Source organism: Dermacentor variabilis, chromosome 3 (genome assembly GCF_050947875.1).
Source record: "Dermacentor variabilis isolate Ectoservices chromosome 3, ASM5094787v1, whole genome shotgun sequence".
Taxonomy (NCBI): Eukaryota; Metazoa; Arthropoda; class Arachnida; order Ixodida; family Ixodidae; genus Dermacentor; species Dermacentor variabilis.
In genome coordinates, this window is record NC_134570.1 from 95697247 (window position 1) to 95724273 (window position 27027).

The 27027-nt window shown below is 45.8% G+C and overlaps 1 protein-coding gene across 3 annotated transcripts in view; it reads right to left on the reverse strand.

The window, feature by feature from the left end:
* LOC142576061 (uncharacterized) overlaps positions 1-27027 on the reverse strand; it is a 411410-nt gene that overhangs the window by 20878 nt on the left and 363505 nt on the right. For all 3 annotated transcript variants that reach the window (XM_075685988.1, XM_075685987.1, XM_075685986.1), the window contains 2 exons: positions 23084-23428; positions 18696-18849 (listed from right to left, as the gene is read on the reverse strand). In XM_075685988.1, the coding sequence (XP_075542103.1) occupies positions 18696-18849; positions 23084-23373 (444 nt within the window). In that variant the 5' untranslated portion in view covers positions 23374-23428. The remainder of the gene's footprint in view (positions 1-18695; positions 18850-23083; positions 23429-27027) is intronic.

Genomic DNA, 27027 nt, shown 5'->3' on the forward strand with positions numbered 1-27027 from the left:
AACTCCTCGTGTCCCGGCGATCTAAGAAGTTATGCTGCGCCATTCCTCGTCTCACAGACCAGCGCGACAAAAAAAAAATAAATATTAGAAGAACTTCTGCCGGTTTATTCTTCCGTTACTAAACGGCTCAGCCGGAATAGAGAAAGTAGACGGGAAAAGACAGCCTTAGCGGTAAAGAAAGTACACTGAAAACGATGACTAAAATGGCCTTTGGGCAGCTTACGCGCACGACACATGAAGCAACAGCACACCCTGATGACTTACCGCGTAGGAGCAAATTGGTATTGCCTGGCGGAAATTCGTTGTTTTGATATTGTTTGAAGTGTCGAAACGAATCGCTATGGCTAAAGATATTATTGCCTGAATCTGCCATTACGTGCACTTTCGTAAACATCAAGCGGTAGAGGACTAAACTGTGTAGCTTCTAACACAAGTTTCGCGGGAAAATCTTCAGCGCCTTATTTGTGGCTTCTTTCCCGACATCCCGATTAACATCCGGTCCAGCTTGTCTCATTCAGCTGTTTTCCCATCAATCAAGCTCATTGCATTTCTCACCGCATCAGCCATATGACAACAAGGTAGAAAACCGAGCAACTTTATTTTCTGTTCAGTCTCCCAGCCTTTCTTTACTTCCCCTTTTCCACTGTAAGGCGAACTATATGCTTAGACATCTCTTACAGGTCGCCCCTGTATGACATTCTCCCCATATCCAACAGCTTCCGAAATATGTTCTTCTGGGTATTTGTGCGGAAGAACAATTTGAAGCCTCAAAAGCCGGCAAGCACTTCAGGCCACGGAACGTGGTTAAGCTAACCACTTTTTCTCCATTCTCCTGGAAAAATTATTCATGCAATAGCGTTATGTGCGCCCTTTCTAGCAGAAAAACGCACTGTGTTGCCTACAAACATGATCCACGAAAATTAACAGCCAGTACGCAAATGGAGACATTGGGTGAGGGGGCGGGCGCTAAGCAAGAAAGAGGGAGAGAAATTAGATGCAGAAGGCAGGGACATACAGGGAGAAAGGCTTCTGGTTTGCTACCCTACACTGAAGTAGGGGTAAGCGAGTAAAGAAACAGGGAAAGAGTAGCGGATAAAGAAAGCAACTGCGCGCAAAAAACTAAGGGAGCGTACGGGGAAAGCCTGGGAGTATCACATTCTCGCTGATTGGCCACATGAACGTAGAAAATCCAAAAGCGATGTTGAACAGATTGTTGCATGAATAAAACACCCATTACACAGAGCACTATCTACAGGCATAATAACAAACCGGAATGCAAGGCTGAGCAATACAGCTCCTAACTCACACAAGGGTTCGTACTCGTTTTCTTCAGCATTACCTTCACTTTTTCGATGAACACACTTTCCAATATTACTTTCGCGGAGAATCAAGAGGCGTTCTTGCTATTCTTCTTTTTTACATTGAAAATTGATAAACAGGAGTCTTAATAAACGGTATTACATGAACGCGTCATGGGCGTGATCATCGTAAGCGCATTTTGTCTTATCTTGATCGTTTCTATAACTTACGCGCGTCGTCACGCAACTGAGCAACGTACATGGAGCGAAAAAACAAGAGCATAAACTGCATTCTTGGTTACAAAAACATAGGCAGTAAGGAAGGAAGGAAAAAAGTGGAGAAGGAAGGCAGGGAGGTTAACCAGTTTAGCCTAACCGGTTTGCTACCCTACACATGGAAGCGGGATGGGGGGATGAAAGATGGGAGGAGAGAGAGAGAGAGCACATAACACAACAAACACATCGTCAGTTACAGTCCGTCACTCTTGCGCGGTACGCGACATCACTGTCACAGCCGCTTGTCCAAGCCCGTATCCTTCATAAACCGAAGTAGTCCCTTCGTCGCCTTCAGCTGCGATATCTTGTGTCGGCGATATGTGAAAATGGTTGCAACTGACAATGGTCTATTGTCCAGGTGCGCTAGAACGGACGCCATGGACTGTCTCTGAACATTATATGCAAGACAGTCGCACAGAATGTGTTCCAGCGTCTCCTCGCAAAGACAGGCAGTAGAGAGAGAGAGAGGGGGGGGAAAGGGGAAAGGCAGGGAGGTTAACCAGAGAAAAAGATCCGGTTGGCTACCCTACACTGGGGAGAGAGGGGAGGGGGAGGTAAAGTGGTAACAAAGTAGAGATAAGGAAAGGAAGGAGCGTAGACACACAATCACAATCGGTCACTGGCACCGAATACTGTCATCGCACAGCACTAAATATGTATTAGCCATATGATGCAAATCTATTGCTGCACTGCTCGTCCTAACACGGGATAGCCTATCTTTCTTCCCCAGCCTCAGTCTTTCGCAGTGGTTTTTCAGAACGATGTACACAACAAGGAAGCTAAAATGTGAAAACAAATTATGCAGTGTTTACTCAGCCCGCAACAAAGAACGGTTCCTCCAGCCAGTTTTCAGTTCTGGTGGTGTGGTGGTTATACCAACGCGAGGAATAACACTGGCGTTCAAGACATCGCATGTCACGACCTCAACGGCGGCAGAACTAACGGATCTGCGTCATGCACTGAAATTCATTTATTCTGAAAGACTTAGAAAATGGGCTGTGTTCTCTGACTTAAAACCGTCATTACAGTGCACGCAGTCAGTTCTCCGACGTGGACGTCATGAACAGCTAACGTACAAAATCGTGAAACTTCACCATCAGGTCCAACAAAAAGGTAACGAGGTGGTTTTTTCAATGGGCACCTGGTCATTGTGGAATCAGTGGCAATTATTCCGCCGGCAACGCTGCTCCCACAGCACATCAAGGAGAGCACAGCGTGCAGCATGCGAGGTCTGCCACACTGAAGAAAATATCGACCACCTGCTGTGCCACTATCCACGATATGCCCCAGAAAGACAAGAAGTTGCTAACGCTCTCAAAAACCTGGACAATCATCCGCTTTCTGTGCAGGTGCTGCTGGAACACCACCTCCATCGGACGTCGGCCCATAAAATGGTGACGGCGCTTTTGTGCTTCTTGACCACGACGGGCTTTTGTGAACGTCTGTGACTATTAATGCAGTTCCTATTAGACCACACGGGTCAGCGAACTCACCTCTAATTTCCTTCTTCCCTCCTCTCTCTCCCTGTCATCTTTGCTTTCCCTTTCCCATTACACGGTGCAGGGTAGCCAACCGGACATTATTCTGGTTAACCTCCCTGCCTTCTGCTTTTCTCTTTCCTCCTCCCCTCCAACCAGTTTTAAATAGCAAAGCAAGCATCTTAGGACATTATTTGTATCATTCCTTCAATTTAGGTGCACGTTAACGAACACCAGGTGGTCAACATTTGCGGAGTCCTCCACTACGGCGTGCCTCATAATCAGAAAGTGATTTTGGCACGTAAAACCCGATAATTTATTTTTTTTTGTATCATTCCTCTTACTATTTTTTTTTCATACTTCTTGTCTTGTGTCATTAGCTCTTGGGAACTAGCACTCCATTGGATAAACCACCAGGAGAAATCACCCTCTTCAGGTGAATGATATCAAACGAAAGGAATCGGAAGATATATATATTTATTTATATTACGTAACGACGACCCTAGCCTGTTCTCCAATGTCCTCTACTTAATGGTCATTATTGTGCGCTCAACCGCCCGTCTCTTTGTTCAAACCGAACGTGCGCGTGCATAATTTGAACCCACACGAATGCATAGCAAGTAAGTAGACAAACTGCGCGTACGTGTTATCGCTTTGCGCACCCTCGCGTTGTGGGCGAATACAGGGCAACACTTCTACAGATTCACATGGACGCAGCTTTAGGGAATTAAGTCAGGGCTACTGTGTTTTAGCCCCAATTCCTGTAAAGGTTTCTCCATTGCCTCCTCTGAGATGATTGATCTTTTCATTTCCCTTCATTTGTAGTCTCGGAATGTCGAACACATTGCCGCCGCTTTCCGCTCCCTATTGTGTTCTAAAAGCTTTAAAGGTAAAATCATTTTTTCTCCATCTATCTTTCTTTCAATACCTGGGGAGTAGTATGACAACAAGGGTCTCTATTACGCCTCTAATTCCGTTTGTGCTCCGCGTAGTGTCTTTTAGAACATCTTGTACGATTTGTGGCTCGGGGTCGCAATAACGAACTCCCATGCCTTGCCCAATTTTATGGCCGACAGCCCCGCCAGCGACATATGCAGATAGGGTGAGACACACGCAAACATCTTTCTTCTGCTCTTTTTTGCAAACGCCATAGACCTAAAAACGCAAGCGATGTGCACAGACCATGGTAGATTGGACCATCCTCATCTATTAAAGCATAAAGTTATGGGCGAATGCTCCATAGCAACTCCACGCAGATCACGCGCCTCAAGTTCCGGACCTCTGTAATGGCCTACATAATAGATTTTAGAACACTGCCTACTACCATTGGATTGCGTACGTTATTTCTTTTGTGCTCCTCTCTCTTTCTCTCAGCTTACCCCTTTCGCCTGTGGAGGGCAGCCAACCAGAATTAAACTTCTGGTTAACTTTCCTCGCATGCTAGCGACCTTTCTTTCTCTCTCTCTCTCTCTTGTTACCCTCATCCCGGCCCCATCATTCTCGCTTTCGGAGGTATCGAAGAGTTAGCAACAGCGAAGAAAATATGGAGGACGCTTAAGCTTCGCCTTTAAGAGTGGAACACGATCGCATTCAAACATCCCTGACTGCTTATTATGCTTCCCGGCAACTGGAGCGTACATAACCGTAATGCATACCGGAAAAGTCTGGCCGCAAACGCTCAGCACGAAGGCGGCTTTCTGGTAGAAACGCGGCTTGTTGCGCAGGCCACGATGGATGGATGGATGGATGGATGGATGAATGAATGAATGAATGAATGAATGAATGAATGAATGAATGAATGAATGAATGAATGAATAGATGGATGGATGGATGCGTCCCCTCTGGAACGGGGCGATGGGTTGCGCCACCAAGCTCTTGCTGTTATACTGCCTAATGTCCTACCCAGGTTAAAAAAGGAAAAAAAAAACACAATGAATTCCCCTACTGAAGAATTCCCCCGATGAACCGTCTATTGTGAACTATTCTGAACGATGCGACGGAGGGAGCTCCACCTGGAGTTATTGCAATTAACCGGGCACGCCGCTCCGCAGCCCCCGAGATACTCACGCGCCGGCGCGCGCAAATGGCGGACGCCGTGGCCGGTCTGTGAAAGGTAGGATCGCTGGAAAAAAAGTTTCTTTGTGTTTTCTCGTATTCAACGTAGTCGATGTTTTCTCGTATAGTCAACTTACAATCCGACGCTATCATGACTGCAGTTTGTATGCAAGTTGTACAATATAATTTTTCTACGTATTTTAGCTTGAGAAATACTGTTAGTTCATTACCTACCTTCCCCCACATGGAGTGCCAAGGTACGGGTGGTTCGAAAGTCTTTTTTTCCGAAACGAAGCCCGACGCTGTATTTTCTGCGACACGGGGTACTCAACGATATCGCGTTAAAATGGAAGACGTTGGCGTGAGAAAGTTCCATTGTGGTCTGAGTCAGACATGATGTGCAGTCAATATTGCATCAGCATGCAGAAGCATACTGTAATACAGCAAACGTTGTATCTCTGTGCGAATATGTATACATGCGCAAAGATGCGTAAGAAAAAGAAGGAATTCGTTAAATGTATACATTTATAAGTTTGTTTCTATTCCTTGCATAGTATCGTCATTCTTATATACCTTGCGAATCCTTGTCCCTAACTACAACATATTATGATTGTAAATTGCTGCTGCTGACTCAAAGATAACAGCAGTCAAGCGTAAATTTAATGAATACGTTTATAAAGGTCGCTAACAGGAGCGCCTGGCATTCTCGGTAATTATGCTAGTGCAGTATCAATATTGCTAATCAATTTATTGCGCCTTCAGAATTGTCTTATATTATCCCTAAGTGTCTCCTTAACCTAATTGCGCCTGTTCTTCGAGCACGATGCAGCGAGAGCGTCGCTTACTCCCCGCGACTGTGTGTACGACGTCCCTGTGCGTATATTGGATTGCGCGCGCGTGCACGTTTTGTTTACGATGCCGTCGCTGCTTGTTTCGCACGACCGTTCTTGTGTGAAGTACACTATCTTGCATCCTAATGTCACAATATTCAACGTATGTATGTACTGCAGTGACACTGAAAGGTGCTCCAATTACTCTTTCTTGACCCAGCACGGCGACCTTCGTATGTCTTCTTTTATCACTCGATCTGACACTTTGACCTACAACAATGTGCCTGTTTTGTCCCTCTGGAGAACTTTATTTGTGCTACTGTCCTGATGAAGCACAGTTAGTTCTCTATTTCCCGTCTAATACATGCATAATGCAGTAGGACATAAAACGGTCTACGTCCAACTTCGTGTATAAAGCTCTCTTTAGTTTTCTCAACCTTGCATTTTCTATATATCTCATGATTGCACCTACACAAAACACCGTCTAGCGCATACCCCGCACCAGCTTTTACGCACGAACGATCGTAGAAGTCAGATCTTGCGGCCCGTGTCGAAGCAACTTACGCCATTCGCACACGCGCCAGATTTCGCGGCAAGAAGAAGAAACTGTAGGAGCGATTGCGAATACCATGCGTGCCATGATCAGTGCCTGTTTCCTCAGCCTGAACGAAAAAGAAATGCGCCGGAAAAGCAAGTTGGATAGCAGCGACTAATGAGGCCAAAGGAGACCGCACAGGAGTCGAGGGGATATTGCCTCGCCTAATACCTTGCCGTGCTTTCTTTCCCTCGTAACTTGCGCCTAGATGTCTAGTGCACGCTCGGTATTGGCGCCCCCTTTGCAGCATGTTTCTGCCAGCCTTATCCGACGCACACGAAGCCCACGTCTTCTTTTGCTCTGTGTCCTATTTGATTTTTTACGACAATCCTAAACTAATTACTGACAGCCAGTACTGATCATAGCTTGTTTTTTTTTTCTTCTAGTTTTCTTCCAGATGAGAACATGGATGGAGACGTCCGTGAGTGCCACAAGAACGCCCCAGCTTGTTTTGGTTTTGAGGCCGTCACGGTAACATTTGCCTCCCTCCCTCGTGATCTGATTGTGTGTGTTTGTGTGTGAGGATTATTAGATCCACTCACCGAGCCGACTTCTATTAGTTCCATTCGCTTTGCGATAGCGACGAAGTTCAAGTGAAGAAAATATGACTTGTGTGCTTGGACAAGACCATGGTTACCAGCATGCTTAAGTGAAAATTGCAAGTTAGGTTGAAAGTTATGTCCGTATTTCTGGTTTAGTGTTATCTCACACGATTTGGAAGGCTATACACATGGAATTTTGTTCTTGGGAAGCGGCGAAACGAAAGCATACGCAACACGGAAGAAAAAGGCGTCCAAACCTATGAAAACGTAACAATATAAACAAACAAAAACAAACAAAAAACAATGCCTTGATTTGGGCAAGTTGGTTCATCTTGACAGTTTTCATAAAAAGGCGCTAAAGACGAAGACGAAGTCGAAGGAAGACATACGACAGTACTTCTACAATGCGCTCTATCCTCTCAACAGCGCCAGTCCTGTCGTATGTGTTCCTCCGACTTCGTCTTTAGCGCTTTTTTTTTATGAAAACAATAAAGCAATGCATTTTTTTATTTGCGTGATGGAGTAACTAACAAGATCTTGGTCATAAATTCAGTGAGAGAAATCATAAAATATTTCATCCCTTGGTGAAGAGTGTGTCACAGAATGCACCACTGAATTCCACGGTTTCACGCAGTTACTATTAGGCAAGAAAAAGGTGACTAAACTAAAAAATACGCTCGCTCAGGATCTACGTTGCAACTAGACCCGAGAGGTATATATTTGTCAAAGATACTTCGTCAAAGAATTGCGCAACGTACGCCCGCGTCTTGTTCCTTATGTTCGTCAGTCTAACACTAAGCGCAACACAATTATGAAAGAGATCTTGTTCGTACGTTCGCGGAATGCGATGCAATAGAGCACGTAAAGTTAGAGCGAGGATTTTCGACACAAGAGAAACAGCATGGTGACTGTATACTATCTCTCTCCTTTTCTCCCTACACTGCCCTGTGTTTTCCTCCCTAAAACAAATCTAGAAGGAAGGAAAAACTACAGAAGTAAACGCAAGAGAATTCTAACCTTTCCCGTGCGATGAGATCTTTATTAGAACAGATTGGCGCTCAGCATCAAAGAACCACCACGGTTTTTAGGTTAAAGGCCCCGTGTCATAGAAAATCTGGCGCCGGTGTCGGCGGAGTAGTTCGTGAGCAAAGATTTCTGTACATATTTAGGTATATCTATATGCGACGCCTTGATATATGACTAGCGGTATATGAGGGTTATATTGCCACGCCACTCGATCACGGAAGTGGTTCCACCTTGTCTTACATTCTTGACAAAGTTTTTCGTCAGATATTTCAAAATGACAGCCCACAAACAAATCTCATAAAACAATACACTGACAGCGCATGCCTTTTATGCTCAATCTTCTCAGACTTATACAATAAAAGTGCGAAACAATAACAGAAACATGAAAATGATGCAAGTTTTTCGGCGCCGCTGTGCACTACCTCAGGAGTTGGCCCACGCAAAAGGCCGCCTTTCTACCAGAAAGCTCGCCTTCGTGCATAGTGTTGGCCGCGAGCTTTTTCCGGTAATTAAATATTTTCGTTGCATAAGCAGTAGTTGTCGGGAAGCGTGAAAAGCAGTCATGGACCTTTGAATGTTATCGCGTTCCACTCTTAGACGAGAAGCTTAAGCGTCCTCCAAGTTTTTGTTCAGACTGGTATTACCTTCTTCTCTTCGTATCCTTTCTTTCTTTTCATCCCTTAAATCCCTTCTCTTCTGTATCGTAGTAAACTGGACATGCGTCCGGACGTGCATCAGATCAAGAAACGTTGAACTGGATTGGTTTGAAGCGCACTATGGATAATGACACCAAATCCAGTCAATGATGCACGTGGTAAAGTCATTTTCTCGCTGTGCGTCGATATGTCTAGGACTGCTGCACGCACATTTGGCCTGAAAGCTCGCAGGATAGCGTAATTCGACGGTCTGTTTACAACATTTCACTGCCCTGGTTCCTAAACGGCTATGCGAGCGACGCATCATAAAATAATCGTCGAACTAGATTTTTGATTTTCAAGCACGGGCATTTTACAAGTGCAATTTAGTATACCCTAGAAAAAAGGATACATTAAGGTAAAGGTTAAATAAACTTACAGAGTCTCAATATAGAGCTTCATTTTACAAGCACACATGCTTCAGCCTCATAACATAAACTCTCGTAAAGTGGACGCGTCAGAATAAAAAAAAAGAAACGCTTGAGTGTACACATACATCACGCGGCAATCTACTCCAGATTTCAAAACATCTTGTCTTACATCTTCCATGAAAGACCTTCGCACGGCTTTCCGAATACAAGAACCTCACCGTAACAAAAGAACTCCAAAACGCAATAAACCAGGCAGAGCGTACCGATAGCGACAAAAATAGTCTGCAGGGAAAAAAAAGAAAAAGAAAGGAAACGGGAACGTTGGCGTGAAATATACGTAAGCTTCTTAGACCCAGGCGAATTGATCACAGAAAGCGGCTAAACGGGCTCAGCGCGCAAAAGGAAAACTGTGAGCAAGAATTTCAAAGACGCAGCACATTCAACAGAATTTCGTTCAATCTAGGAATCACATAAATGTGCAAAATACACCTGCATCTCTTCGGGCACTTCCATTTATTGCTTTTAATAGGCCACATCGGCACACAAAAAAAGACAGAGAGACAGTACTTTGATGAATCCTGGAGAGCATACGCTACGCCTGGCGTTATGCTTAGCATGCTACTTTAGATGAATATAATGTAAAGAGTGATGGTAAGTCTAGTGGCACTTTACAGGCAATCAACACACACAGGAAATACCACTATAGGCAACAATACACTATCTCATGGAGTTTTGTTTCCCTCAGTAAGATTAAAGCTGCTCTCGTTGCGCGAGAAGCACAGGCTATTCGTAGGCCAAGTGTTGAAACTCAAGGCCTGACAGTCTTTGATGATTAGAAAGTGCGTACATTAGGACGTTTTTTTTTTCATATATTATGATCTGCATGTGCTGATTAGGTGCGTTGCAGGAAGCAGGCAGTGGAGATTTTATCCATTTCATTATGAATAGAAACTATTTTAGTATTTGCGACATTTAGCCGAACGGAGTGGAAACGAAAGGAGAGATACCCAAAGGATTAAGGAAAAAAAAAGACAGCGCAACAAATTAGAAGCGACACATTTACGACTTTAAATATTTCACTCTTACTTCCCTCAATTAAATATAACGTTCTGTTTGGTTGAGATGCGAGCTTAGTTATAAATACTTCGTTAAAGAAAGATTCCAAAGGATAAATGCACAGAAAACTCCATCTGAAAGAGTACCCGCCGTGATGGCTTAGGGGTTCTGGCGTTGCGTTGTTAAGCACGAGGCCACGGGAGAAAATCGCTTCGGCGTGTCTCTTTAGCAAATCGTGGTTTGGCATGCAAAAGCCAATATTTTTTTTTTTCATCTGAAAGACAACAACCTTTATCAACCACTAAATTGGATGTCAATCAAAACAAGAAAACACACTTCGTCTTGTTTCTCGATGTCTACAATATTCCTGTAAGTGACGTATCATTGGATCATAATAACGAAATTGCCGGTTCTTAAGATGGGAGCAAGAAGTAAACATCCTCCCGGCTTCTTAATTGATAAGTATTGCATTAAAGCATTTATTGTAGCTTTTTGCTAACACTTTGCGTATGTTTAAAAGCTAATACGCCTCCATGATTGTTTGTTTCAAGCGTACGCTTTCTTATATCGTAAATCACGTGGCTTTTGGTGGCAGAGACCGAGGGGTTTCCACAACAAAATAATCTGGAAGTTGGCGGGCGTGATTTCATGTCTGTTCCTTCTTCCCGTGTCGTTTCCATTGTTGAATCCTTAAATGAAATACTTTTCGTTTTTTTCTTTTACACATAGCGATTGGAAGTATTTACAGGCGTCTATGGCTTCTCTTGAAGCTACCAGTTTTCTTTTTCCTGACTCACATCTTATTCCACAAAATTCCATATGCTGACGAGCGTCACACTTGCTGCGTGACGGGTTTACTTTTTGTACACTATTCCGCTTCTCACCGACGCGCACTGTTTTCCGCACCTCGCATGTGTTGCGCACATTTAAGTTAAGTGTTTGCGTGAGTACGGCGTTGGGTAAACTCTAAGAAAAGAATAATAACAGGAAATGTAAACGGCCACGATCACTCGCCTTCATGATCATGAAAAGCAGTGCGAATGAACTTGCATCGTGTGTCAACTACCACTAAAGAAACCTAGCTCACACGATAAGCTTTCTTAACCTTTTTTTTTTTGTGGCGCAGAAAGTGGGAGGGGTAGCCATTCGTAGACATGGCACTTATAAAAGTTTTGAATGACAAAGTTTTCCTGGCATTTCAATTACGACAGATCACAGAAAGGCAGCTATAGCTCTCGGAATTTGCGCTTCCAAGTGACCCACCAGCTAGTGCAAGCCTATACCGGATACAGGGACCCAGTAGAAGCTATAGGTATCCCATTGAATGCCGCAATATGAGAGCCAAGATCGATGGTAGCCTCTTTCCAGGAATGGACACAAGGGGAAACAACGCAAATGTGCGCCTTTGAACGGCCGCCGCGAGACACGGGTTGGCTGCCTGTGCTTTCCAGCAACTTTCGGCAACAGCCAGGAGCTAATTGATGAATGCTTTGTACGCGTCTCGGCGAAATATATTGCTCTACAAATAGGTGTCACACAGGACAAAATGATTCCGCGTTCAGCTATACAAAAACGATACACAAAAACAGCAGCCTACCACTAAAGGTCGCCATGAATGACCAAGGTTGATGTCTTGCCTGCGCTGTGTTATTTAGCGACGGGCCCCATGCACCGGGGTGTAATATGAAGGAGGGGAATGACAAGGAACTAACTTCATGTACTATACTGTCGAGACAGCGAGTAGGGGGGGGGGGGGGGGGGGGTCACTGATTCCGCAACTGTGCTAGACAAAGGCAAGACACAAATAAAGGATGGCTGCCTCACTTCTTTGACCGACTCGGAAGAAGGCTGTTTGTGCGTCCCTGTAATCATTGTGCATATCATATCTTTCAACGAACATCTCAAGTAGCATGCCAGACCATGAACCAGACAAATATCTCCAGCTCTCTTTAAAGACAGCATCTCTCTCGTAAGGAGACTGTGCAAACCTGGAGAGCTTTGGCAGTAGGCTCAAATCGATGGGCAGAAGCGATCGAATGGGCCATTTTGCGCTGTAATTGCCTGGGCTGTTGTGGTAGGCGAAAGACAATGGGTGGCCGCTTCCGATGTCCTATGCGCAGCCCCAGCGGGTGCGTCCACTGATGCATGCACGAGAATGGGTGATTTGTAAATGTGCACCAAGTCGGCGACTTGCGGCAATGTTGCGTTTTCCTGCAAAGGTCAGCGTACTCGTGTAGGGTCTAAATTTTCCAAGCACTCTTACGCTATGCAAGCACGGAATTTTTTTAAGGATGCTCTTGCGGTTACTCAGGTCCATGGTCCATTATAAGTATTCAATTTTCAATTGCTAGTTCACACTGTAAGCACTTGACGGTTCAATATCGAGCCCTCCCTGGATATTCTGAAACTCCGATAAAAGGTCACTGGAGAACACCGACTCAACAAATTGGTTTGCTCTGTCACAACACGGGTGTAGGTATCACGACATGAAATAAAGCTTTACAAATGCGTTCACTACGAGAGAATAATTTTATTCGCATCGCTTTTATTTATGTAATATTGAAGTATAGAGTGAGGGAGGCACGTACGTTACAAGAAAATAGCAAAAGCATTTCACCCATAGCAAAGCAGCAGAGTGATGCTTGACAGATACTATCAGAACCTGCTGCTCGCTCCGTTGGCTAGAAAAAAACGCAAATTACCAAACTTCTGTCACTAAACTCAGGTAACCCACCCACGATACAACCGAACGTCCAAAAATTGTAAATACCAACGAAACATATCACGAAAAAGCTGTTCGCGATTGCTACAAGGACAGTGGTGCTTAGCGGCGAAGGCCGGAACTTCTTGTCCCTCATCATCGAGTACATCATTGGTTCGCGCTCGAACCATCACAAGCTCGCAACCGTTTGCTACCCACCGACCCACCGACGAATGATCTCGGAGAGCGCTTGAACAAACTGACTGATATGTGTCAATGTACGCTTCCACCGACCACCGAAACTGGGACTATGCCTTATGTTACTCTTGTCTAAAACTCGTCTAGGTAGGTACGAAATCGCCGACTATTCGCCATTTCCTTTTTCTCTGTGAAGGAGAAGCTTCTCTGGCCCTGGATACTTACTTGATGCCACTCCAAGCCCATCCATTACGTTACGTTCGCGATACCATAACGCCTGCCAGACACAGCCCATCATGTCGCTCGTGAACGGCTGACAGTGTCACAGGCTTCCCAAAATGACCTGCACAATCACCGCCGCAACGACGTCTTTTCCCTCGTACTGTTGTGGTCTCCTTCCCACCGAATGAAACTGTCCGAAAAATATCTTGTCCCTCAACCATGGTCTCTACAGAGTGTTGCTCAAAGCTACCGAAGCTCCTTGCGAAATCGAGCGAGTCGGTGATCCAGTGCGGTCTACACGATTGCCCTCCACTATGGTACACGTCATATAACTTAAGAGGCAACAGCAACGGAATTTCGCTTTGCCTAAATTTGTTATAAACGAGTAGTACGCACTCCTTGACCAACCTTGGCAAAGCCACAGGGCCGCTATTTGGACAGTTTTCTTGTGAGCAGCCTTTAAACAGAACCTAAGTCGACGATGCTTGCACCACGATGGTTTCGCTGCAAGTCCCGGCCCCCAATGGCGTACTGAGGATTATATCGGAGAAAAAAATTTTGAGGACGCTTAAGCTTGACTGACTGCATCTCACGCTTCCCGGCAACTGGAGCGTATGTAACCGTAATGTTCTTGGCAAACGCTGGCCGCGAACGCTATGCACGAAGGTGGGCTTTGTGGAAGAAACGCGGCCTATAGCGTGCGCCGCGATGTGGAGGCGACAAGCGCCAGCTGGAGGTATTGCAAGGAACCGGGCACGCCGTTATGTGGCCCCCGAACACGCGCGCACCGGCCTGCGCAAATGGCGGAAACCATGGAAAAGGGGTTTCCTTTAGTTTTCGCGTAACAGAATTATGCTTTCTCGTACATTAAAGTTACAATCCGAGAGCTGTCATGTCTGTACGCTGTGTTTATGTCGTAGTTTACGATATTTACACGTATTTTAACTTGGGAAATTCAATTAGTTCAATAAATTACTTGCGTCACAACCCATAGATGGCCTGGGTATGGGTGGCCCGAACATCTTGTTCTGACGCCATTTTTCTGCGAGCAGGGCTGCTTAACGCTCTCGCGTTAAAATCTCGGAGGTGCACCTCCGAAGCAGCAATTCTAGATGTAGGCCGGAGGCCTATCTATAGAAAAACCTTGGAGGTGCCCCTATAGAGGTAGGCCGGAGAGTTATTTATAGGGAAAATTTCGGAGGTGCACCTCCGAGATTTTTCGGCGCGGCGCAGGCTGTTCACGGGCGCCGTACGCTTGGGCTGGGTCACGTGGCCATCCCCCCGAGAACCACGCAGACCAATCAGAGCACGCAGTTGACTGAGCACCTCGACAGCGAGAGGGCTCGTCACGGCTACCCGCGGCGCCAGCGGTGTCTACGCTACGTAGCAGCATGGCCTCCGAAGTGGCACAGATGCCCACCGTTGCAATAGTCGAGTCCACGCGCAGCAGAATTAGCTAAGCGCAGTTTGGCCAGGGTCAGGCTGGCGTATACGTGCTCGCGCGCTGCGTCTGGCCGTGCTGCTTCGTGCATACTGGCTTTGTCTGCAACATAGAGAAACGAATTGACAAACAAATACAGATTGCGCATTTGGAAACACTACCAATAAAAAGCGTACTTGTGCTCTGGGCTTATTCCGGAGGTCGTGTTGAATAACCGCGCAGTAGCCAGTAGTTCATCGGCCAGTGGTAGTGACAATGTTTTTTTTTCTGCATTACATAATCAAAAACGCCTTTACTTGTGGTGTTCTCGTGGCGCTTCCACTCGTATTTCAAACATCAAACTTTGCGCGGAGACTTCTCTATATCCACGCCATACTGAAGCAGGCTCTTTTACGCGGTGCCAACTTTAGTTTCAGTTGGTTTTAAGCCGTATGTCATGGCCACCCGTGTTCTCTAACGACACGCACCAGGCCAGCGCTCTCCCTCCGGAGGGTAGTGGCACGAAATAGCAGGGGAAGTTGTGCTGTCGGTCGGACAACGACGACAGCGACGAAGTGTCCGGAGGTGCATTAGAGCCTTGTTTTGGTTGCGGCTGCGCATGACTATTGTAACCTTGCAGATAACAGAATGTATACACTCTATCTCCACAATATATTCCGGGAAATGAATAAACGAAAAGCGCGTTTTTTCCTGCGATTACAAGGAGAACAAATAAACGATATAGGATTATAAGTGGCACAGAAGCAAGGGCGAACAAGCAATTTACTCGTACAATAGGTTTAGCTGGTGATTCATTGTGGCGCTCGTGGTTATTCTAGGATTTTTCATAAAGCGCTCATTACAAAGGATTAACGGGAAGCGCACACAATCGATGGGCACGTGGCGTATAAGCCTTTTAACAAGGAGATTGAGAGTCTTGAACTTTATTTGCTCTTCCGGTCAGTGTTCTTTTTTTCGTTCCGTCGCTTCCTGTTTTTTTTTTTTTGCTCAATCTCAACGGTGGTTATATACCTATGTTTTACTCGTCACTATTTAAGTACAGCTTTCTCCCTAAAACTACTTCTTCATAAAATACTAGCACGTCCAAACTTATTGCAGACAAGCGCTGTATCAGATTTGTCTCAGCATAAGCTAACTAGCTCATTGGAACTTGTTCAGAACAAATTCAGTTAGTTTCATTGTGTATATCTATAACATAATGGCGAGTATTTCTGCCATGATAACAAACCTGAAGCTGAGGTCACTGTCTCGTCGCAAAACCTTCTTTTTTTTTCAATCGTTTTCGCTTCGCTCATCTACTCAGCGGAATACCCTTCCTGAAGCAGTTGTCACTATCAGTACCAATAAACAATTACGAGCCATTTCAGCTAATATTTTCTAATCAGATGTATTTGTACTTTCCATTTGCAACGAATTTCACTTGTCCATATATCAGTGACGATCAACGGTGAATATGTCAACAACCTTCGATTTGCAGATGACAGTTTTTTGTTAAGCAGTGCTGGGAGATGAGTCACAACGACTGATGGAGGGCTTTAACTATAGAAAGTATAAGAATAGTGTTGAAAATTAGTATGCAGAAGAGAAAAAAGTAATACTCAATAGCCAGGTAAGAGAACAATAATTTGTGATCAGCCGTCAGCCTCTTGAATATGTGCAGGAGTATGTTTATGTAAATAGATTACCCTAAGAGGACCCTGATCACGAGACGAAAATTTACAGAAGAATAAAAACAGGTTGCAGCACATATGGCTGGCATTACCAAATCACACCCGAGAACTTACCGATATCACTGATAAGAAAAGTGTATAGTCATCGCATTCTACCTGTACTAATATACTATGCAGAAATTTTGAAGTTAACATAGGAGCTCGAGAACATGTTAAGAAGCACACAACGAGCGATGGAACGAAAACTGTTTGGCGTAACTTCGAAGAGACAGGAAGAATACTGGGATCCGAGCGCAAATGGGGGTAACCGATATTCCAGTTGATACTAAGATGAAGGAACGGATCTGGGCTAACCATGTAATGTTTTAGGGTAAATAACCGGTGGACCAATGGACTTGCAGAACGGGCGCCAAGTATCAATGACACCAGAAAATTAGGTGGGGTGATGCAATTAGAAAATTTGCACGCGCAACTTGCAGTTGGCTTGCGCTAGACAAATGTAATTGGACATCGGTGGGAGAGGCCTTCGTCCTGCAGCAGACATAAAAATAGGCTGATGATGAGGACGAGATATAACATGCATGTTTAAAAACACTTCACTGGAATGTTGTGGGGTACATGCTGGAATTGTATGCTGAGAAGCCTCGGTTCCTCCTGTAAACCCAATCAACCGTGTTTATATAGTTCGGTGGACCCACTCCCGTTTGTATCATTTTTGGCCCTGACGGTGTCATAAATAAATAACTGCCGTTCGTGATAGCGCGTCAGTTCAATGTGTCTTTCTTGACCTGTTGTTTGTGGTGTTCGTCAGTCAAACAGGCAATGTGACTGACTGCTTTATGAAGAATTAAGGCTTCCGTTGGGCCTGCTTGGAGTAGCATTATCAGGAAATAGCGCAGAAAAGGTTTTCGAGACGCACAATAAGAAGAACAGCGATTTCTCGTTGATGTTCGCGTTTGTATTGTTTGTCTCGAAGAGCTTCGCAGTGATGTTTCCCAATGTACCAAAAACGAGTTGTGGCAGCGGCTTCTGCTGTGAGCACCAGATGCCTAAAATTTTACTACATTGCCGAGAGTTCTCATAACATTAATGAAATACACTAGGTAATATACATTAAATGACTCTAAAAAGAAATAACCCTGCGAGGCCACTGCATAGTGAAGAATGCATTGAGTGAACGTACTCCACTGCGAAGAACGCACCATTAAGAAAAACGGAGTTAAATAAAGAACCAACAAATGTCGCCGCGCCCCCCTCATCTCGACCCCCCCCCCCCCCCCAGAAAAAGCGCAGAGCGAGGAAATACGGAAAAAGCACAAGAGGAGTCACCACGCTATAATGTTTTTTACTTAGTGTGACTCTAAACAATGCTTGTTTCGTTTCTCCGTTTTACTTATACGAAAGGATGACAACCCCTTAACATGGTCACAATGTGAGCGCAATCCTTTCTCGGCTTTTTATTGTAAACATCTGGAAAAGCATTTAAAAGTAGGCAAAGGAGTCACATAAATACCTCCTGTACCACACCCAGCTCTATGGCAGACTTGTGAAAGATGCATCGATTCAAGGAAGAGATTGTCGAGGAAGTGTCTATTAGCACCTGGCTATTTGCCTTTCAGGTTAGTGTACTAGCGCAAGAAATTTACAAATGGATCATATCATCACGAACGCGGCCGTCATGAAAACACCATGGAACTGTTTTAAATACCCGTTTACAGTTTCTTATATTTATGAAGTGTCTCTCACAGACGTAGAACACAACCATGGGTTGTTCTTCTACTGCGTCATTTAAGAAATTAAATTATGGGGTTTTACGTGCCAAAACCATGATGTGATTATGAGGCACGCCGTAGTAGGTGACTCGAAGAACGCGGAATAACTTGGACCACCTGGAGTTCTTTAAGATGCACCTAAACCTAAGTACAGTACAGTTCAAACGTTTTCTAAGTTTTCTACAAACGCTTTCTAAATCTAAGTACAGTGCAAACGTTTTCGCACTTGGAACCCATCAAAATGCGCCGAACGTGGCTGGAATTCGATCCCGCGACCTTGCGCTTAGCATCGCAACACCATAGCGACTAAGCAGACACGGCAAGTGCGCGTGATTTAGTTATGAAACCTGATAATTAGAGTACCAAGACGATAACACGGGCTCTACACGTTCTCTATTGTTCGTACCTGCCGACAGACAGATGCACACACTTCAACGCTGAAAAAAAAAACTATGAAGAGTTCACTGACCTCTTCTAATGCATTCTGGGAAAGGTCCAACGACTCGAGACGGTCACCCACACCGCGGAAGGCGTCCAGATGAATCTCGGAGACGTTGCTGTGATGAACAAGGAGATGGGATATCTCCAGACCGTCCAGCAAGCCAGGTGGGAACCGCTCTAGCCTGAAGTTGGGAAGAAATCGATTGGGAATAAAATCAGTGGAAATTGATAACACAAAACATATCTTGCAACCATGTGGAAATCGTCACAGCAGCAGTAAACTGCGCATTAGCAATTTAACGTTTTCAAAATGTCACCACATTGCTCAAAGCCTTAAGCCCAAGAACAGTTTTCTTTCACCTGTGTTTTTTTTCTTCACTCTTTGAGTGCTCGTTTGCTTGCTTTTAGACCCGATTTCCGGAGAGTAGGCTCTTCAGTAGCCAAAATTTCTATTTGTCGCTGCCACTACACAACAATAGGAAAAGTATTTTTGAACGTTACTCATCCGACACTGATCGCAGCAGGCTTTGAAATAATGCTGATAACACTCTTTTTTTTTGTATGCCTACCAAGTGATTGTAAACATATGCGATATATTTTTTTTAGCGCTGAAGCATTATATGTCCCATGAGACAGAAAAGACAGCGTTGTCCGCAACGAGTGGTAACCAAAATCATCATCATTAGTGACGTCGTCAGCGTCCTGCATGACATCAGTAGTAACACAGTATTAAGGTTAGAACAAGTTAGAGTAAGGTGACTTAAAGTGGAGTAAATTGAATTAAGGCGAAGTAGAGAGAATGATGGTGAATTAAAGTGGATTAAGGTAGCTTAAAGTGAATTAAGGTGGATTGGGGTGGACAAAAGTTCGTACAAAGAGAGATAGCAAAGAAAGGAAAGGCATGGAAGTCAACCAGACGAGCGTCCGGTTTGCTACCCTACATTGGGGGAAGGGAAAGGGGGAACAGAAAGAGGAAAGCGGGATAGAGGGAAGACTGTCTGTGCACGCAGCAAACTGCTTGGAAATCAGTCAAGTCAAAGCAAGTGCTCCGTCGATACGTTAGGGTGCCGTCAATCTAGGTGGTTCATAGCTTCTGATGCACGTTGAAGTCACCAGTGAAGACATAGGATGCGGTGGGCGTCAGCACTACGTTGCAGTGCATGGCCGTATATTTATAAGCTAAACCACGGCCGTTCTGACTTCAGTGCGAATATAATTATGCGGGTGAGCCATGATGCTTACTCAAGAGTTGCAAGTACTGAATTGAGAGCATCCCCCCCCCCCAGCACTTGCATTGCACTTCGCGCTGACGGAGTGTGCAGGTTATTTAAGAGCTTTCGAAAGGTATTGATCAGAGACCGGAGCATCATAACGACTTGCCGGTCTTCTGTGGGCAATTTGTCAGGAACCCGCGCTGCTTGCTCTACGCCCATGCGCAGCTGTATCACTTGACGTGGCTCTGGCTCCGGCTGTGGCATCAGCTGTAGCATCTCTTCCGGCTGTGGCATCGGCTGTACCACCGACTGTGGCACATTGGCTGCGGCATCAGCTGTGGATTCGGTTGTGACTTCCGCTGTTATTGCGGCTTTGGCTGTTGCTTTAATAGTGAGGACCAAGTTGTATTGTTCTCCGCCATGGCCTTGTCGGATTTAGGCTGAATTGTCCCAGTCTAGGGGGCAGAGGAGGAGGTATTGTCGGATGGGGCGTACTCTTCATATAGTTATCAGCGTTCTTTGAGGTGCGGCGGCGTCGGGAGCATCGCTTTCTAACGGCCGAAACAGCTTCCCGACGAGACGAATGGTCTCTCGCCATCTGCTTCAAGATCGCCTTTTCCTTCTTCATTTTGGGGCAGTCCTTCGACAAAGCATCATGGGACCCAAGGCAATTGGTGCATTTGAGAACCGTGGCTGCACAAGAGTCTGCAGCGTGGGGCTCGCTGCAGCGTGAGTAAACTCTCGTGTTGTCGCACACGGCCCTCACGTGTCCCTGCCTCATACATATGCGGCATTGCAGTGGCCTTGGAAAGAATGGTCGCACAGGGTGTCTAAAGTGGCCCACCTTGACTTGCGAAGGGAGAGTCTCGCCCTTGAATATAATTTTCACACAGCGGGATGTGCCGAGGCGATACACATGTGTTATGGCGACGCCATCAACGGCAGGCTTCCCAAGAATCACCATGTCGGCGCTGTAGATGGAGACGTCCACGCCGTAGATGACACCAGTAGTTGAACCACTGTTCTGGGGGATGTACGAGCGGAGCTTAAGGCCACCTAGTTTTGTCACTTTAGTCAAATTTCTCAGCGTAGTCTCATGTGTGACGTGGATAGCCAACACAATTTTTCGTGTGTTGACTATAACGTCTGCTATCTGATTTGGCGCCACAGCTTCAAGTTGCACCGATACAGACTGTCTGTTGAGTCGCCTCAGGTTGTCAGTAGCGACTTCTGGTACAAATAGAATCGTACTGACTGCGGTATTCCGAGTTGGTCCTACCGTTGGCGTGCTCGAAGACATGGATGCCCTGGTGGTGTGTCTTCGTATCGCTTTGCGGCTCCGCACAAGCTCGAAGGCGTCATCGGAGAAGTCCTCACTGCTGAGCGAGTAGGCGCTGGTGTCATCGCCGTCGGTTCGGTGTCGCTCTGGAAACCGGTCTGCTTCCTAGACGCAGCCACCGCTGAAGTCGCCTTCCCCGGCAGAGGCACGGGGACGTCAACTTGCATCCGCGCCACGAACCATGCCGGCTCTCCAAAGATGTACGCAGAAATAAGGAAAAAAAAACAGCTGTGCTAGAGAAATAGCGTTCTGGCACGCAGACACTTCGTCTTCGTCTTCAAGGTTCGTACAAATAAGAGCAAGGTTGATAGAGGTGGATTAAGGTTGGTAAAAAGTAGAGCAAAGTGGGTTCAGATGAATGAAGCCTGAGTAAGGTGTATCAAAGCGTATTAAAGTGAAGTAACGTGGATTAAGGTTGGCACAAAGCAGACCTAGTGGATTAAGGTGGGTGAAGTTTGTTACAAATTAGAGCCAGGTGGATCAAGATAGACTTGTGAAGGAAAGGTGTGAAAGTATGACCTCACGTATTATGGGCGTAACCAAATTATTCTAGAAGTCATGCTTGCGCATTGAAATCACGTGAGGATGCTTAACCTATTGTTTATTTTTATTTTATACTTGAATAAATACTTTCGAGTGACAGATATGTTAGTCATAGAATATGCTGTACCCTCAATATCTTGTGCCGACATCACTTACATTGCCTGAAGCTTACGTTGGTCACAAAATCGTCAAAAGGCTTACTAATGTTTAGGAGAGCAATTGAAATTTGCACTCACATACTAAGAAGTGATAGGAAAAATTGCCATCCACCCGACTTGTAGCACGAAGACACAACGCGAAACCATACAGATTTTTTCCGAGAGAAAGCTTCGCAGTCGAAAAAAAAAAGAAGGATCGTGCTTGTCCGTGATTCAGACCCGAGAAAACGCGTTCCTGGGGCGGTCGCTCTATCCCCTGACCTAATCATGACTTAACAGATCACAGATCGAGGGCGAATAATTCGACAACCCGAAGCACTGGGATACTGAATATCGCAAATCTTTTCTACGGAAGCCCGAAAGGTGGAGCAAAGTCACGGACCGGGACAAATTTTTCGTGAACTGCGAAGCTTTTTGTCTGAGAAACCAGTATAAGTTTTCCCCTTCTAGCTTCAAGCTAAAAGTCGGCTGGACGATAATTTTCTCTTTCAGAATGATGGTGGTGGGTTGACTTGCCTCTATCTTGTGGGCTTGCGCACAACTGATTTGCCATACTCAGTATCCAATGTACTTCAATTTGTTGATTAAATCGCGCTCGCTCTGCGATCTCCTTGTTAGCTCAGATGGTATATCAATCTCTCCGGAAAAGCGTTCGTCCCTGGTTAGAATCCCGGACCAGGAAATCTATTTTTTCTTCAACTGCGAAGCTGCCTTGCTAGAAGTCCGTAAATGTTTTATTTTTTTGCTTCGTGCTACAAGTTGTGTGGATGATAAGTTTCCCTTACATCAACGCTCTTCCACCTGATTTGTAATACACTGAGTAGTGCGTGCGTTCGTGCGTGTGCGTGTGCGCGTGCGCGTGCGCGCGTGTGTGTGTGTGTGTGTGTGTGTGTGTGTGTGTGTGTGTGTGTGTGTGTGTGTGTGTGTGTGTGTGTGTGTGTGTGTGTGTGTGTGTGTGTGTGTGTGTGTGTGTGTGTGTGTGTGTGTGTGTGTGTGTGTGTGTGTGTGTGTGTGTGTGTGTGTGTGTGTGTGTGTGTGTGTGTGTGTGTGTGTGCGTGCGCACACACAAGCAGTGGCCCTACGTTTACTAACGCGCCTCAATTGGAGAAACAAAGCGCTACCCAATCTGTGGAGACGCGCTGGACGAACGGTGGACGCTCACCCGACTTCCTTGATTTTCAAGTACAGCACGGGATGCTGCGCGTCCGCGACGGCTGCCAGCGACGCCCTTAGCCGGTCAGCTCGCTCGACTCGCTCGCAGCTGACATCGAGGCCCTTGGTCTTGTCCGAGCATTGGCACGAGGGCCCGATCAGCTGCCGGGAGGGACACGCCCGGTGGAACCACTGCGCCATCGCTCCAGCCACTGCCGACGAGAGCACCAGCAGCAGCTGGAGCAGCCCCGCCACCAGGGCGGCCGGGCACCTCCGCCATCGAACCACGACGACGCGCATCGTCCTCGCGCTGTTTCAGCAGACGCTGAGGGCCGGCTGTGGCGGGGGGCTGCGCCTGCAGTGAATGCGCGATGGGCAAAAGAGGTTACGAACGACTACGGTTCAATTCTGTGCAGTTCAATTCTGTTTGTGTACCACTAGACATCCTGGTCGGACTCATTGGCTGAACTCACAAACGTGCGCTGCGAGCTGGACATAGGCAAGAAAACTGGTACAACAAACACAGCGCTACTTTTCCAAGAGGTGTTCATTTTACCTGGCGTAGCGGGGTCAGGTGCTCGCAGTGGACGGTAGGCCAGAATCTCTTGCTCTGTAACATCTGTTTAGAGCTAGCGCACTTGTTGTCTACCCCGCTTGACAGCTGCCCTCGCAGCGCACGCTGGCCCATAAAAGTTTCTCACTAAAATTACTCGAAGGAACTCTGGCGCTGCGATGGTTCGGCTACCATGGGAGGAATGTTTATAGTACCTGGATCTGTCTCAACTTGATGCCTGCGGCTTGAGACTTTCTTGTAGCTTTGTTTACTGCGCTTTATGCGAATTGATTAGTCTGAGGTTTGAAGTATTCCTATTTTTCTAAACGCTCAAGTCAGAGCTTGCAAAAATGCATAGTCGCAGTAAATTGTGATGCAGTAGTAATTTGAACATCGTCCACTTGCAAAGTTGCAAGTTCAAAAATCGTAAAGTCGCAAGACACTGGCGGCAAGCATGTGGCAAAGACAGGCTACGTGTTATCACAATTGTCCTTTCGTGCGTCTGCCAGTTTACGCAGTCCCCGGCAAAAGACGGCTGCCATCTAAAAGCACTGCAGATTCTAGTCTATAACAGCTGCAGAAATTCACTCTGAAGAAATGAATGCATCAGCGCTTCCTCCTTGTCCTTACCGAATAAAAATTCTGTTCGTAGCACGCCTCGACCATGTTGATGAGAAAACATTATGTTCTGTGTGTGCATAACAGCACGGCTTTTTTTACGGTATATATTGTGTGGAACTGTCAAGAAACGCCTGTTTAAAGTAGCGCGGCGCTTGATTAACTTACTTCTTTGCCTGTGTCCTGTTTTTAACATGCGATTGCAAGTTTATTATGAATTATTAACTCGTCTAAGTTCCGATTCTGGATCATAAGTTTCGAAGAAACAGCGTGAAGTGGCTCAGTACACCGTTACGAGGAACACATGGAAGAGGGAAATTATTGCAGAGAGGAAATAAAATACACGAAATATGTGAACCACACAACTGAAGCCATTATACTCTAGGTAATGTGTGTACCGTCAACTCTACGCTAGTACAGCCGAAACAAAAATACAGAATCCATTCGCATTGCAAGCGTAACAGGGACAAGAATGTATAAAGACGAATACTGAAAGCATAAACATTAATTTCCTGGCACAAGCACACAAACGCGCTTGCTTTGCCCGATAAAAAGAGGACGCGCCATTGGCGGAGGTGGTGGGATTCGACCTGAACCCTGGAACTTCGTGGCAACGGGACATTCCAGCCCGTCTCCCCTCATGCAGGAAAAAAACCCACCACACCCTGCTACTCCGGTACCTCCAGAAACTGTAAAGGAGTTTATTCGGCTCGTGAAGCGGCATCAAGAAACGCAGCAGCGGTACTGAGGCTCAGCCAGATTTTCAAACTGGCTGTGAGCCACGTGATCTAGCGTGTCGATCTTCTTCCTTATAATCGGCGTAGAGGCTCGGAATTGTGAAAACAAAAACACAAGCCAAAATTTTAGACTCCGGTCACTGCTTCCCTTTTTCGTGTTTTATCTTTATTTAACCAAGGGAAAAAGAGCAGCCGCCACCTGCAAACGGCGACAAATTTTCATTTTTCATACAATAAAAAGACTATTTCGGTATCTGAAATCACGCATGTGTAATGTATGTATCCGCAACTGTAGAAGCTGATTTTCAGATAATTTCGCATCATCGTTTCTAAAAAAAGAAGCAGTAGGTAGGAACGTTAACGATGAAACAGGCTCAAGTAAAACGTTAGACATAACCTTGCCCATCTATGAACATAGTGAAATGAGAAAACCTTGTGCCTGAAGTTTTCTGTGGTCAACATATGCCCACGGAGCTTCATCTTTCGGATTCCAGGGAAAAGAATAAAAAGCAAGGCAGCGATTAAAACATCCAATGTGTACAATATCTTCCTTCAATTCGGAACTGCGGTTCACAAACTCAACTCACTCAGTCATGAATATTTATGTGCGGCAAATGTGGCTTTCTGTCCACCGCGAGGTAGTTGATAACGTAATCTTCAAACTACACTAATATTACTTACGCATTGGCGTTTTGCAGGCCACAGTATTATCCCCAATAATATTAGCGTACTACAGGGAAAGACACTTATCGATAGCATGCTTCGTTCATTTAACACACACACACACACACACACACACACACACACACACACACACACACACACACACACACACACACACACACACACACACACACACACACACACACACACACACACACACACACACACACACACACACGCGCACGCACGCACACACGCACGCACGCACACGCACACGCACACGCACACACACACACACTCACACACACACACACACACACAACAACATTTTGATAAGTGTCACCGTCTGTTCTTTAAAGTTTCCGAAAACCTACCGGGCAAAAAAGCGTAACAGAGCAAGCCCTGTAGCAATTTTTCGTTAAACTCTGCATAATTTAAATATAGCCGTATCTCTTGCCACTGGGAGACCGCGTGGTCAACCTCGCCTGTTCGCGCTATTTTGCTGCGGTGAGAACAACCTAAAATACATCGGGTCAAAGCACCGCATTTAAGAAGAGCCAATCAATCACCACGCTCGTTAGTGGTGTCATTACCCCGCCGAACACCAGGCTCGGCAGAGGGCTCCGCGGCAGGCGTGAACAGCAGGCACAAGCGTAGCCACTCGGCGCACCCTCTTTAATGGACGCCAAAGTACTCTTTGTCGGCAAGGAAGTACTTTTTGTGCGTTCACGCCATCAGACGATTACAACGCGTAGCTTCTCTCGTAATGCTCCGCGGTGTCGCGATTCTAAGTGGCTAATGGCTCTATCTGGCTTCAACGTGCTCCTCAGGGGCGCTTCGTCCGCCTGTTGTTCTCGTTATCAAAGCAAATACATGAGAAAAAGATGACAAAGCGAGTAGGTCGTGTTGAGCGAGGAAAGCAATGAAGCTGAACGAAGACGTTTTAAAATAGGAGCAACTGCAACGGAGTGATCCATGACGCGTTTTCTCTGTTTCGTCTCCTTTTGATGGCTCGGTGCCAGTTCTACCACTACGCTGAAAAAGGCACAATGCAGGCACTTAACTTTGTCGTACGGCTTGCATGAGGTTACGCGTGGTGTAAAGCCAAAGCGTCTTGAGGCACGTGCGTGAGTTGTTGTTGAGCTCTCTGTTCTTTGTGTTGGCGCTGTGAGCTAAAACTTTCTGACCTACCGTAATGGAAGTCAGGTGTTCCGGTCGAAACGCTACGCTCGTACAGCTTCATTGATTATTCATTGCTTGGCCACTGAATTTATTTTTCTTTCTCTTACAACAACCACGCGTCCTTAATGCACTCACTTTGTGTTTTCTACCCGGGAAACAAAATGTCCCGTCATTGCCAAGACTTGCGGTAAAGTATGCCCT